This window comes from Hypanus sabinus, unplaced genomic scaffold, assembly GCF_030144855.1.
Source record: "Hypanus sabinus isolate sHypSab1 unplaced genomic scaffold, sHypSab1.hap1 scaffold_503, whole genome shotgun sequence".
In the NCBI taxonomy this organism is placed as follows: Eukaryota; Metazoa; Chordata; class Chondrichthyes; order Myliobatiformes; family Dasyatidae; genus Hypanus; species Hypanus sabinus.
This window is the reverse complement of record NW_026781370.1, coordinates 64,381-79,541: the sequence shown is the minus strand read 5'-3', so window position 1 is coordinate 79,541 and position 15,161 is coordinate 64,381. Positions and strand designations below refer to the sequence as shown.

The 15,161-nt window shown below is 38.7% G+C and overlaps 1 protein-coding gene across 1 annotated transcript; it reads right to left on the bottom strand.

The window, feature by feature from the left end:
* Window positions 1–3,337: 3,337 nt before the first annotated feature.
* Window positions 3,338–4,210, bottom strand: LOC132389219 (N-acetyllactosaminide beta-1,3-N-acetylglucosaminyltransferase 3-like). The gene has a single exon (XM_059961689.1). It carries the CDS (start codon window positions 4,208–4,210, stop codon window positions 3,338–3,340), a length of 873 nt encoding a protein of 290 aa, XP_059817672.1.
* Window positions 4,211–15,161: the final 10,951 nt, after the last annotated feature.

The window sequence follows — 15,161 nt, the reverse complement described above, 5'->3', positions numbered from 1 at the left end:
CCATTGGATTTCCAAACCATTGGCTCAAGGTCACCTGACCTACCTGGGTCACATGGTTACTGATCATTGTACAGAGCTACAACCAACATATTGTACCTGGCTCTGCCCACCCCAGCCTTGTGTATTCGTACCTTTACACCCTGACTGGTCCAAGCCAGTTAAATGAGGCAATCCAGACAGAGTCTAACGAGACTACCGATTGCTTCTTTGATATGTCTGGCATTTTACACAACAATTAGCTGCTCCCCTGAGCATGGTCTCAGGTTTATTGCTCTGATTAGATTGTCCCTGGGTCAGGAATCAGTTCAGAGTCCACGCCCTTCACATAACAAATGGCGACTTGTTTGAGAATGGTCTCGGGTTTAGCAGATCATTACCTGAAGCTCCCTGTGTCCACATTCAGTTCCTCTGATTAAATTATTCCAGTGTAAGAATCAATTCATAGTCCACAAAATGGGTGGGGGCGAGGCAGAGAGAACTGGCTTGTCTGCTTCCCCGGTCCTTGGTCAGTCTGTAGTTTCTATTGGTCAACAGTGTTTTATGAGCCATTCAATCTGACACGACTTTATCTTTCTCGGGTCTGCTGTCGTCGGAATGAACCAGGCTGGATGATAGAGGTTTTGCGGAAATGCCGAGTGCTGTAAGGGTCGAAGGGGTTTACAGAAATGCGGTGTGATGTCGGGGTTGGAACGGTTTTGTTACGTACCCCGTAACGGGTTAAAAGAACCAGCATAAATAGAACACACCTGGAGTCTGGTATTGTTACAAACAAAACACTACTTATCAGTATCCACGTAATCTCGTAATATAAAACCAGATAAACCAAACAGATTAGCAGAGTTTATGCATAGGTAAGCGTGTAAATATAAAACCCCAAACATCTTCAGCTTAGGTGGTAAATGATACAGTCTTACGATGGTATAGGAATGACGTCAGTTCATTTCGTGATATTAAGAGGAGTAGAATTGAGGAGAGAGAGAGTGAGAGAGGTGATTTGTTTTCCAAGTAAGCTGATGTCGTTGATCGTTCCGTTGCGTTCCGAAGCCCTGTTAAAGTTTTGTGATCACACAAAAGAGTACCGCCTTCACGCAGTAAAGTTATCAAAGGTTAAACACACCGATAACATTCCACCGGCCACACCTTTCCGACACTGCGATCAAAACTCACCCTTTCGTGGGCACTGAAAGTTCATCCAGTGTCTATTTCTTCTGTATTTCTGTCCGTGTCTTCCGTGTGTCTGTCTGAAAAGCCAGCTGACCATGAATATATCCCAAACATGCTGAACGCCAGCTGCCCATTATATAGCCCCGCCCTTACGTAACCATGGCGACTCACGAGCTGCTCCGTGCTCTCTCTCTCTCTCTCTCTCTGAATCGATGTACACCAACTCTCTCTCTTTTTAAAGGCACAGTCCATATTGAATACACCTCAGCATCTCGTCACAGCTTTTACAGACAGCGAGGGGTGTCAGCACACTTCTCCACCGATGTGGAAATGCAATTTACTTGTAGTACCAAACCGGCATTTCTGTCTGTAATAAAATGAAACCCGTCTTGTGTCGGAGTGTTTTGCTAATAATGTTCGTGCAACATTATGCTGAGTGATCCTGAGTACCTGACTGCAGACCGCAGTCCCTGCACTATCATGGCAGAATATGGCATTAAAGGCAAAACTTTTGGCAGTGCGGAGGATCAGAGGGATCTGGTTCCGAGTCCACAGAACACACAAAGCTGCTACACAAGTTGACTCTGTGGTTAAGTTGGCATATAGAGCATTGGCCTTCACCAATTGTGGGATTGAGTATAAGAGCTGAGTGGCAATGTTGCAGCTATATAGGACCCTGGTCGGATCCCACTTGGAGTACTGTGCTCAGTTATAGTTGCCTCACTACAGGAAGGACATGGAAACCATAGAAAGGGTGCAGGGGAGATTTACAAGGATGTTGTCTGAATTGGGGAGCATGCCTTATGAGAATAGGTTGAGTGAACTCGGCCTTTTCTCGGAGCGATGGAGGATGAGAGGTCGCCTGATAGAGGCCTTGATAGTGTGGACAGTCAGAGACTTCCCCAGGGCTGAAATGGCTAGAATGAGAGGGCATAGTTTAAGGTGCTTGGAAGTAATACAGAGGAGATTTCAGGGGTAAGATTTTTTTTTACACAGAGAGAGGTGAGTGCGTGGAATGAGCTGCCGGCGGTGCTGGAGGCGGAAAAGATACGGTTTTTTAAGAGACTCCTGGGTGTCACATGCTTTGAGAAAGAGGACTGTGGGTAAAGCCGAGGTAGTTCTAAGGTAGGGACATGTTCGGCACAGTTCTGAGGGCCGAGAGGCCCATATTGTACTGTAGGTTTTCTATGCCTCTACTCAGAAGACGGCCATTGGGTTTGCCCCACCTTCCTTTAATTTGCTCTTACTAATCAATCCCAAATGCCGATTGGCCGCTAGTTGATTGGTCACCGATTGCCCTCGGACAGTGAGCCTTATTGAAGTTCCCTCCTCTCCAGATTTCCGATGTCCAGGTTGGCCACTAGTGAAAGCTACCGGACTTACCTCTCAGTGATGACCGTGTCAATACCAGCAACATGACACTGGCAACCGAGTACATTGTCTTAGACATGACACCTGCCAAATCTAACGCCACTCCCCTTCGCACTACATATGGACTGCCGTCTATGTATGCATATTGATCTGTTGTCCCCACATGTTCATTGATCTCTTTCCCTCTCTCAATGTAAATACTCCAGTTCAAGCCATCTCGTGCGTGTGTGCTTTTATTTGATATGTAGTTACACAGACACAATGCAGGCTGACATTTGAGTACAGAAGTGATGACCATAAGTTTCTCCATTCCTCCAACCCTGAGACAATTTCAGATCTAGATTCTTTGTTGTTCTCACAGTTCCAGTCCAAGAAATACATTTGTCTCTTTCACATTTTGCAAGTGTCATGTAAGAAACGGCAAGAAGAAAATACACATTAATAACTGTTACTAAAAATTTTATTGGTGGCTTATTATACAAATGCCCCAAGTGAACATGCTGTACCTATCTGCACGCAATGCAACAAGGACTGCTCACTTGGAATAACTTTACAATTGACTTAAATTGTGGTGCTCCTGGCAATATTGTAATGTCATTATGGCTGCAGTAATAATTAGGCTGAGTGATGACACCTAACAGCTTTTCAAACATTTGTAGAATGTAGAAAGGCACCAACTCTATGAATTAATGTATACTCCAATAGAATTTAGGAATTAAACCTCTTACATTGCATAAACAACTGATTAACACATGTGCACAAACTGCATTACATTCCAGCAGTTGCTACATTCTCTCATGACTCATGTGGTCCTTTCCGTGGATGCAGACTCCTGGGGAGCACGAGCACACTTCAGATTGGCATCATGCACCGCATCCCACATCAGTAGCAGTTCGAAAGGCCGAAAACGGTGCACTAGCAGCAACTCACGGTAATAGCAAGGATTGAACGATTCATCTTGGGTTGAAGGAACCCTGACTCCAGCTGTCCTAAATCCGCTATGGGAGTGTGGGGCTAGTCCAGCCTTGGCCAGACACATCCCCAAAAATACATCTTCAATGGGGTATAGTTCAAGGTCTTGGGCTATGCGGAAAATGATGTGAGCTGTACACACAGACATAAGTATGCCCGCTCCACCAATGTACGGTGGGTACGACTTGATGGTGGTCACTATTTCTGGCACATAATACTTGCTCGACTTCTGGCGTTTGGGTCCAAACCCATAAATGAGACGGCCCACAAACAGGTGTTGGTGAACCTTCATGTCTAGCAAGTAATCAACCATGTTATCGGTATTGGCAAAGACATCATCATCTCCATTGAAGATGAATTTAGCACTGGGGCAAAATTCACTGACCCACTGCAGCAACTTGTATTGTTTGAGGGTGAGGTTGAAAAAGGTATCCAAGAAATCCCATTGTAGGATATCTCTGTGTTCTCTGTTTTCCATGGCTAACAGCTGATTCAATTTCCTACTTTCTTTTTGGTCAGGAGAGACACCAGAAATAAAGACTCTCTTAATTAGGACCCCATTGAATTCGCGTTCTCTGCCCCAGGTCTTCCTTATCATTTCCCGCCGATCCTGGTTGAAAGGGTGAGATTTGATGACCAGGAGCAGGAAGACATTCTGAGATTCTTCTCGACCACCACATTTGTCTGGAACATTTTGAATCATGTCAAATTCTCGACAGTGTTTATACATCAAGAAGTTTTTTTATGTGCTCTTTCTCTTGATGAAATGCGGACAGGTGCAGCAATGTCCTGTTCGCGTGGCACTTTGGCTTGAGCACTGATTCAGTTGCATCACCAGTAACAACCTTGGGCAGGTCATTGCGATGAAAAGTTTCTGCAACATCAATCTCTCGACGTTGGTCATTATCCCAGAACACGAATAACAATCTCAGAGTAATAACAACACCCAGCACTACTTTCTCATAGAATCGCCAATGTCCGCTCATCTTTCACCTGAAGTAGAGAAAAATATGGATTAATTCAAAGTACTTTACATTTACATGATGCTTTAGAAGAATGGGAAGTTTAAACTATAATGAGGTTCACTAATGCTTTGTAATATTGACTCCAAAATGGTGGTGAGGTAAGGAATAGGCAGAGCCCTACTCGCTGCTGAAAGTTTAATTGACCTGAAGCATTCCATCCCAGCAGAAAAACAAATCTACCTATAGGATACCATCTCTGTCATTAAAATGAAAATCACATGGTTTATTTCTGGGCCTTAAAGGTATATGATTCCAAAGGGTTTATTGAACACCTCGCTTCACAGCTCTCGTCACTCCTCTCAGGGCTTAAACTGAGCTGGGCAAGACATAGAGCAATATAACACAATGCAGGGATTTTGGCCCATGATGTTGCACCGAACTTTTAATCTGCTCCAAGATCAATTGATCCTTACTCTCTCATATAGCTGTCCATTTTTTTCATCCATGTGTCTATCTGAAAGCCTCTTAAATCTCACTGATGCATCTACCCTTATCACTACCCAGGCTGCGCATTCCATACAACCACCATTTTCTTTTTGTTAAAAAAAATACTTCTGACAAACCCCTATACATTTCTCTAATCACCTTAACATTATGCCCCCTCATATTAGTCATTTCCACCCTGGGAAAAAGTTGTTGCCTCTCCATTCTATCTATGCCTCTTACCAGCTTATACGCCTCTATCAAATCACCTCTCCCCAATTCCCCACCCCCACCTTTACTCTGAAGAGTAAGTTCCCAGCTCGCTCACCATTCAGATTGAGTTCACAGGTTACTGATACTATGGAAGATGATGTACTATTGACCATTGATTAGTAACTGAATATATGGCAGTGCAGGGAAGGTAACGTGTTAGCATAGCTACTGAAAGCATCTGATTTTCACTGCATTTTAACTCACAGCAGAACAGGGCAGATAGTTAGCATGATCCACAATGTGTATGTGTAAAACCTTGGATGCCAGGAGCCCTGAAAAGACAACAGTGACTGATAGCAGAACGATGTGTACAAGTAAAAGTATTTGCACAGGGATGCAACTTGTGTCACTTTAGAATTAAGGAATACTAGAGTAATGCAGGGTAAACAGGCCATTCGGCTCAAATGGTCCATACCAACCACAGCATCCTCTCTGCTAGTCGCACATGTCTAGTTTGGTCCATAACTCTCCAAGCCTCTCCCTTCCATGTACATGTCCAAATGCCGGTTAAATGTTGCAGTTGAACCCACTTCAACCACTTCCTCTGGTACCTTCTTCCGGGTACGCACTGTCCTCAGTGTACAGAGGTTGTCCCCAAGGTCTCTTTTCAATTTTTACCCTCCTCTCCTCTCTCTGTGACTTTTCATTTCGTGCTCTCCAACTCTCCAATAATGACGATCTACCTTATCAATACCCCTTATGATTTTAAACTTCTGAGGTCACCTCTCATTCTCCAAGGAATAAAGGTCCAGCATGGCCAGCCTCACTGTAACCCAGACCCTCTAGTCCAGAAAGCATCCTCGTAAATTTCTTCTGCACCCTCTCCAACTTGACAGCGTCCTTCCTATAACAGGGTAAGCAAAATTGTAGATAATATTCCAAAAGTGGTCTCACAACAAATTATATTACTGCAAATAATCCCCCGCTCCTACACTCTACGCCATATCTGATAAAGGCAAGCATGCTAAACGCTTTTTTTTTCTCACAATCCTGTCTTTTAGTGAACTATGCACTTGTCAGTGCCTTGCCATTCACTGTACAAGTTCTACTTCATCTGAATGTCCATCACCTCACATATAACCATATAACAATTACAGCACGGAAACAGGCCATCTCAGCCCTTCTAGTCCGTGTCGAATGCATACTCTCACGTAGTCCCACCGATCGGCTCTTAGCCCATAACCCCCCATTCCTTTCCTGTCCATGTTCCTGTCCATTTTTTTTTTAAATGACAATATCGAACCTGCCTCTACCACTTCTATTGCCACCTTGTTCCACACAGCTACTACTCTCCGAGTAAAGAAGTTCCCCGGCGTGTTAAACCTAAACTTTTACCCCCCAAACTCTCAACTCATGTCCTCTTGTTTGAATCTCCACTACTCTCAATGGGAAAAAAGCCTATCCACGTCAACTCTATCTACCCCCCTCATAATTTTATATACCTCTGTCAAGTCCTCATTCAACCTTCTAAGCTCCAAAGAGTAAAGATCTAACTTGTTCAACCTTTCTCTGTAACTTTGGTGCTGAAACCCAGGTAACATTCTAGGAAATCTTCTCTGTACTCTATTTTGTTGACTGCTTTCCTATAATTCGGTGACCAGAACTGTACACAATACTCTAAATTTGGACTCAGCAATGCCTTGTACAATTTTAGCATTACAGCCCAACTCCTATACTCAATGCTGTGATTTATAAAGGCCAGCATACAAAAGCTTTCTTCACCACCCGATCCACGAGATTCCACCTTCAGGGAACTATGCACCATTATTCCTAGATCACCCTGTTCTACTGCATTCCTCAATGCCCTAACATTTAACATGATTGTCCTATTTTGAATAGTCCTAACAAAATGTAGCACCTCACACTTATCAGTATTAAACTCCATTTGCCATCTTTCAGTCTACTCTTCTAACTGGCCTAAATCTCTCTGTCAGCTTTAAAAAACTACGTCATTATCCACAACGCCACCTATCTTAGTATCATCAGCATACTTGCTAATCCAATTTACCACCCCATCATCCAGGTCATTTATGTATATGACAAACAACACTGGACCCAGTACATATCACTGCCGCACACCACTAGTCAGCGGCCTCCAACCTGACAAAGAGTTATCCACCACTACTTTCTGGCATCTCCCATCCAGCCACTGTTGAATCCATTTTACTACTTCAACATTAATACCTAACGATTGAACCTTCCTAACTAACCATCCGTGTAGAACCTTGTCAAAGACTTTAGTGAACTCCATATAGACAACCTCCACTGCTTTACCCTCATCAACTTTCCTCGTAACCTCTTCAAAAATTCAATAAGATCTGCGGACGTCGCGTGCTGCCGTAGGATCAAGACGTTGGGAATCCAGCTCCCTCGGAAAAAGTAATGAAATAAGGTTTAAATGAAGAAGAGTTAACAAATATCTACTAGAAACTATTTATAAATAACTCAGTATTATCTTTTGATATGGCTCCAAAACCGAAACAGAAGAAAGCTACTACTTCGAAGACTGCGCAAATCGGCGTGGGAAAAGGCCTAACCGTATCGGCGAAGCCTCGGACTCAAGTTGGATCTCCTCCCGGCGAAGTGCATGGCACTTCTGTTGATGCGGGACAGGAATTTGCAGCAATGTCGGCGGTCTCTAAATGAAACGGCAAGAACAATGCATGCGCGAAGAAACAAGTGTGCATGAACAGATATCAGCAAAAGTAACAAAAGTACAAATCCCAACTACGGCTAGAAGTGAACCTGGAAGTATATCGGAAGTGGAGTCAGACTCTGTGGGAGATTCAGAGGAAGAAGAAGAGGAAAAGATAATGGAGATTAAAGGAGTCATTAAAGATATCCTGATATATATTATAAATGAATTAAAAGCTATAAGAAGGATGAAGAACACACTCGATAATGTGGTGGAAAAACTAAAGAAGATGGATAATAAAGTTGAAGAAATGGAAGTAAAAGTGGAAGAAAACACTGAAAGAATAGATAAGATACAAGACAATAATCTCGCCTGGACAATAAAAAGAAAACGGATGTTGGAATAAATAGATGCGCTTGAAAACTCAAGTCCACGAAATAATATCAAAATTGTTGGTCTTATGGAGGGTACAGAGGAAGAAAATCCAATAAAATTCTTTCAAGAATGGATTCCGAAAATTTTGGAAATGAAAGAAGGAAGCCAAGTAATTGAAATTGAAAGAGCACAAAGAGCTTTAAGACCAAGACCTCAGCAAGATCAAAATCCGAGATCAATTTTGATAAAATGCTTAAGGGAGCAAGGTAAAGAAGTGATCTTGAAGGCAGCTACTCAAGGTGCTAAAAAGAGAAATGGGCCATTGATAATAGAAGATAAAAGTTTTTTTTTTTATCCGGACATAAGTTACGATCTTCTGAAGAGGCGGAAGGAATTTAATCCAGTGCAAAAATATTTCTGGGAAAAGGGCTATAAATTTTTATTGAGCTACCCAGCAAAATTGATAATATTCCTGGATAACAAAGAAAGAAGATTTTTCGTTGACTACCGGAAAGCAGAGAAACTTGTATAAGAATTACCTGATGTCCACGAAGAGGAGTAAAGAATTATAGAAATGAAGTGGACTAATGATGAAGAATGAAACAAGGTTGGACTTGACAGACATTTATAAGGGAAAAAATAGTTGAGTATGAATTGGGAGCAGAGACATTAATTATTTTCTTTTGTTTCTTCACTAATATATTTTCTTTTTTTTGCGAGGGAGTTGGAGGAGCTCCTGATCGATGGCTGCGAGTTTCACTTGTACAATCATGGCGATTGCCATGACCCGTAAGTGGGGGGGGGAAGTAATGTTGTGTTCGTTTTATTCGCAACATTAGTGAGGGAGTATTTTGGGGTTTTTCCTTATATATAAGTTACCTTTCTTCTATTTGTCTTCTTTTTTGCCTGGATGGTTGGGGAGAGACTCATAGCAACATGGAGAATTTCAAAGAGTTCCCAAGGTATTATGAATGATTAATTTACTTAATGTTTTAAGTTTTAATGTTAATGCACTTAATGGACCTGTGAAAAGAAAAAGAGTTTTAACATATTTTAAGAAAATGAAAGGAGGTATAGCTTTTTTACAAGAAACACATTTAACAGAAACAGAACATAAGAAATTAAAGAGAGATTGGGTTGCAAATGTCATTGCAGCTTCATTTAATTCAAAATCGAGAGGAGTTGCAATTTTGGTTAATAAATCTTTACCAATTAAAATATAAAATGTAGTAATTGATTCTGTGGGGAGATATGTGATTATACATTGTCAATTTTTTTCAGAATTATGGACTTGTATAAACATTTATGCCCCCAATGAAAATGATGTAAAATTCATACAAGAAGTTTTTTTTGAACTTGGCTGATGCACATGATAAAATATTAATAGGTGGAGCTTTTAATTTTTGTTTAGATCCAGTTTTGGATAGGTCAACTAAAGTTGCTACAAAATCAAACGTAATAAAACTAACTTTATTATAAATGAAAGATTTAAACCTGATTGATATATGGAGAAAAAATAATCCAAGAGAAAGAGATTATTCATTTTATTCAAACAGACATAAAACTTACTAAAGGGTTGATTTTTTTTATTTTCAAAAAATATTCAAGATAGAGTGAAAAGTGTGGAATATAAAGCAATAATTCCCCTTGATAATAATGATAATGATGGATAAGCAGAAATCGATCTCTTGATGAAGATTTAATTCAATTTTATTAAAACGTCAAGACTTTTGTGATTTTATGAAAAAACAGATTCAAATTTTTTAATACAAAATTACATTCAGTTCAGGAAAAAATTGTATTATGGGAAGCGATGAAAGCATATTTAAGGTGTCAGATTATAAGTTATACCTCTAAAATTAAGAAGGAATATTTGGCAGAAATAGATCAATTAGAAAAAGATATCATAAAGTTAGAAAAAGAATCTCAAAGATATATGACTGAAGAAAAACGAAGACAATTTTAAATAAAAAAAACTACAATATAATACACCAGACATATCGTACAGAAAAAGTAATTATCAGAACTAAACAGAAATATTATGAATTAGGTGAAAGATCTCATAAGATTCTTGCTTGGCAGTTGAAAACAGAACAGGCTTCTAAAACAATAAATGCAATTAGAACAAGTGTGTATAAGGTCACTTACAAATTAATGAAACTAAAATAAAATTATACTGAACTATATCAATCAGAATCACAAAATACGATTACAAAGATAGATACATTTTTATCTTAAATAACCCTTCCAAAATTAAATTTGGAGGAACAGAAAGGATTAGATATGCCCTTTACATTAAAAGAGGTTGAAGAAGCTTTAGGATCACTTCAGAGTAATAAATCCCCAGGAGAAGACGGTTTTCCTCCTGAATTTTATAAAAGGTTTAAAGATTGATTAATTCCTCCTTTTATGGAAGAAATATATCGTGGAAAGAATGTAGTTTTAACAACGATTATAACTGTTCTGCCAAAAAAAGATAGAGATCCTTTAAACCCAACATCATATAGGCCCACTTCTTTGTTGAATACAGATTATAAAATAATAGCAAAATTTTATCTAAAGGAATATCTAAATATTTACCAAAATTAATACATATGTATAAACAGGTTTTATTAAAAACAGACAATCAATGGATAATATAAGCCAGTTACTTAGTATAATTCATTTGGCACAAAAAAGAGAGAAAATGAGTGTGGCAGTTGCTTTGGATGTAGAAAAGGAATTTAATAGATTGGAATGGGATTTTTTATTTAAGGTATTGGAAAAATATGAGTTAGGAAAATCTTTTATACAATGCATTTAAACCTGAAATCCTAATCCTCAAGCTAAAGTAGTTACAAATGGTCAGATTTCAACACCATTTTGCTTAACGAGGTCAACTAGGCTGCCCATTATCACCTGCTTTATTTGGATTGGCAATAGTACCATTAGCTGAATTAATTAGAACAGATTCAGACATTGGGGGCTTTAGAGTTAATAAAGAAGAATATAAGATTAATTTATTTGCTAATGATGTTTTGATTTATTTATCAAACCCATTGCAATCTTTGCAAAGATTATCTTTTAGATTGAAAGAATATGGGTATCAGGGTATAAAGTAAATTGGGATAAAAGTGAAATTTTACCCCTTACCAAAGGAAATTATAATCAATGTCGATTAGTAACTCAATTTCGATGGTAATAAATGGGATAAAATATATAGGTATTAGCGTTGATAATGATGTAAAAAAATTATATGAACAAAATTATTTACCATTAATAAAAAAATAAAAGAGGATCTTGATAAATGGATTATGTTACCAATAACATTAATAGGTAGAGTTAATGCTGAAAAAATGAATATATTTCCTAGATTGCAATATTTATTCCAAACTTTACCAATACAATTACCTCAGAAGTTTTTCAAGAACTGAATAGATATGTAAGGAAATTTCTTTGGAAAGGAAAGAAGTCAAGAATATCGTTGGAAAAATTGACATGTATATTTGATTTAGAAGGGTTACAAATTGCAAATTTTAAGAATTATTCTAAAGCAAATCAACTTAGATTTATTGCGTCTTTTTTGATGAAGAAAAGCCAGCATGGATTAGAATAGAATTAGATAAGATAGGAGAAAACATACCAGATGATTTTATATATAAATGGGAATCCAAATGGATAAGGGGAAAAAATCTCCTATATTAAGACACTTGATTGATTTATGGAATTATGTAAATATGGACGATATAAAGAAATCTTTATTAGCAATAAGAACTTTAATTCAAAATAGGCTTATTCCTTTTACAATGGATAATAAACTTTTATATAATTGGTTCCAAAAGGGGATTAAATATATAGGTGATTGTTTTGAACGAGGTATATTGATGTCGGTTGATCAATTAAGAAATAAATATAAAATATCAAAGAACACTCTTTTCTGTTATTTTCAATTAAAGGATTATTTACGAGAAAAGCTGGTCAAACAATGTTCATGCCAAAACCTAGTGAAATAGAAATATTAATTCAAAAAGTAAAAATTAAAAAAAATACATCTTCTATGTACAATTTGATTCAAAAACAGACAATTAAATCAGGAATTCATAAATCAAGACAAAAATGGGAATCTGATTTGAATGTTAAAATTGATGGAAAAACTGGTCAAGTTTATGTTCTGATAGTATGATAAATACAATAAATGTTCGACTTAGATTAATACAATATAATTTTACATCAATGATATATAACACCACAGAAAATGAATAGATTATATTCAAATATGTCTGACCAATGTTTTCGCTGTAATCAAGAAATTGGTACTTTTTTACATACTACTTGGTCTTGTTTTAAAATTCAGCCATTTTGGATAAATCTGAGACTTTTATTGGAACAAATTATTGGAGTACAACTCCCACATAGTCCAGTATTATTTTTATTAGGATACATTGAAGGGACAATACCGAAACTTAAATTGAATAAGTATCAGAAAAAAATTATAAAAATTGCATTGGCACTAGCCAAAAAAAGTTATCACAGTTACATGGAAATCTGATTATATTTAACTATGGATCGATGGAATAATGAAATACATAGTTGTATTCCACTTGAAAAAATTACATACAATCTAAGAAATGAATATGATATATTTTTGAAAATTTGGCTCCCAAACATACAAAGGGTGGGATTAAATACATAGGTCCTTTGGAGATAAAATTATAAAGTAATTGGGGAAAGTAAAAATAAATATTAAAATTATTTTGAACTTCATGGAGCATGTGGGGATCCTCCGGTATCCAGGCAATCTTTCTCTTCTTTCTTTCTTTTTTTTTTTCTTTAGACAAGCGTTAAGGGGGGAGGGCTAAGGGGAGGGGAGAGGGTTAATATTATTTTTCTTTTTCTTACTATTTTATAACCTCATTTATTCTTTGTAAATTTCTAAAAATGTAATAATTGTTTTTTAATTTTTTAAAAAATTAAATAAGATCTGTCAAACATGGCCTTCTACGCACCAATCCATGTTGACTGTTCCTAACCAGACCATGTCTGTCCAGATAATTATATATACCATCTCTAAGAATACTTTCCATTAATTTACCCATCATTGATGTCATAATTACAGGCCTAGAATTGCTAGGTTTACTTTTAAAACCCTTTTTAAACAATGGAACCACATGAGCAATACGCAATTCCTCCGGCACCATCCCCGTTTATAATGACATTTGAAACATTTCCGTCAGAGCCCCTGCTATTTCAGCACTAACTTCCCTCAAATTCCCAGGAAATATCCTATCATGTCCTGGAGACTTATCCACTATCCTTAATAGCGCCAGCACTTCCTCTTCTTTAAACAGCTCGGGTATTTGCAAAGTAATGGTGATAGCGGGGTAACACACCGACGGGAGTAATGTAAATAGAACCAGTAGTCATGAAAGTCATCTGATTGATAAGGTTATTTATTTCCAGTAAGTGAACACTAATCTGATGGTGAAATATGTTGTACTCTTTTGGCTGTGGCTATGTCCAGTTTGCAATCTCCACTTAGCTGCTGCCTTGCCCATCATTGTAATGGCCCCATTGTGGACAAATATTTAAGTTTGCTTTATAAAGTTGTTGACTGAGATCGGTGCTGCTGGCTTGCCCATCATTGTAATGGCCCCATTGGGCACAAATATTTAAGTTTGCTTTATAAAGTTGTTGAGTGAGATCGGTGATGCTGCACGTTACCGGGACACGGTTTAATCTGGCGAAAGTGAATGTCCAGTGTTCAAAAGAAAAGATTGTTCCAAAATCATAACTTTTTACCAGAGTTCACATGGCCCATCCTGCTGCTGTGTCTTTCCTATAACCATATAACATATAACAGTCACAGCACCGAAACAGACCATCTCGGCCCACAGCGATAAGTCCACAGCGATTTCTGCCCTCAGCTGTCACTGAAGTTTATAGTCTGACAGTACATTGGTCCCAAAGTAAACAATAAATTAATGCGAAATGACACCACCCGAACTGAACCAGGATGCGGGTCGCGGTTGCTCCCTGGAGCTGATCGATTTGTCGTGAGATACAGGTGCTCGGATTCGCTGGAAACAGAACCAGGAGCTCAGCACAGAGTAAACACGGAGACTGTACTGGGTGGGCGACGTTACGATGAGTTAATGCGTCCACTTGTGATGGCAGGAATTCTAGTTTTTCTACCATTTCATTACTGTCTTTAAAATAGTGTGGCTTTGCGGATCCGCCTGATTTTTCTGCAGGAGTGAGTGTGCTATTCTAGCAAAGACAGCAAGTACCTGTCAGTGATATTTAAAATAAAACTTGCTGATTTAAATGTCATTGGCTGTTGACAACAAATGTCTGTGTGCACTGTATTGTGTTCCTCCGGTACCCAGTAATACAGCCACTGGCTCTATGTCCGTGGTGTCCTATTGCCGGAGCCCATTCAGTTCAATGTTCGACACGTTACGCGTCCAGCGATGCCTCTCCGCACAGTGCAGGAGTAACGTGCTTATTTGAGTTACTGTCGTCTTCCTGGCAGATTGAATCGATCCCGCCTTTCTCCACCGACCTCTCTCATTACTAAGACGTTTTTGCTGTCAGAATTGCCGCAACCTGTTTTATTTCCCAGCACCATTCTCCGCAAAACTGAGACTGTTGAACTTGACAATGCCAGGATTTCAGCAGTTCCTGCGATATTCAAACTGAACCGTCTGAAACAACAAACATTCCACCCTAAAGTCATCCAGATCACATTTCATCTCCATTGTGATGTTTGCTGGAGACAGAACGTACCCTTTACGAAAGAACATGATAGGGAGAGACCGGCTGATAAAGCTGTGGGTTTAGTTAATGATTATCACCAGGAGCTGACTGAACATTAACCAGGGTGTGTTCATTACTGACAGAACCCGTAACACAGCCTCTCTGGGACAGGGTGGTAACAGAACCTG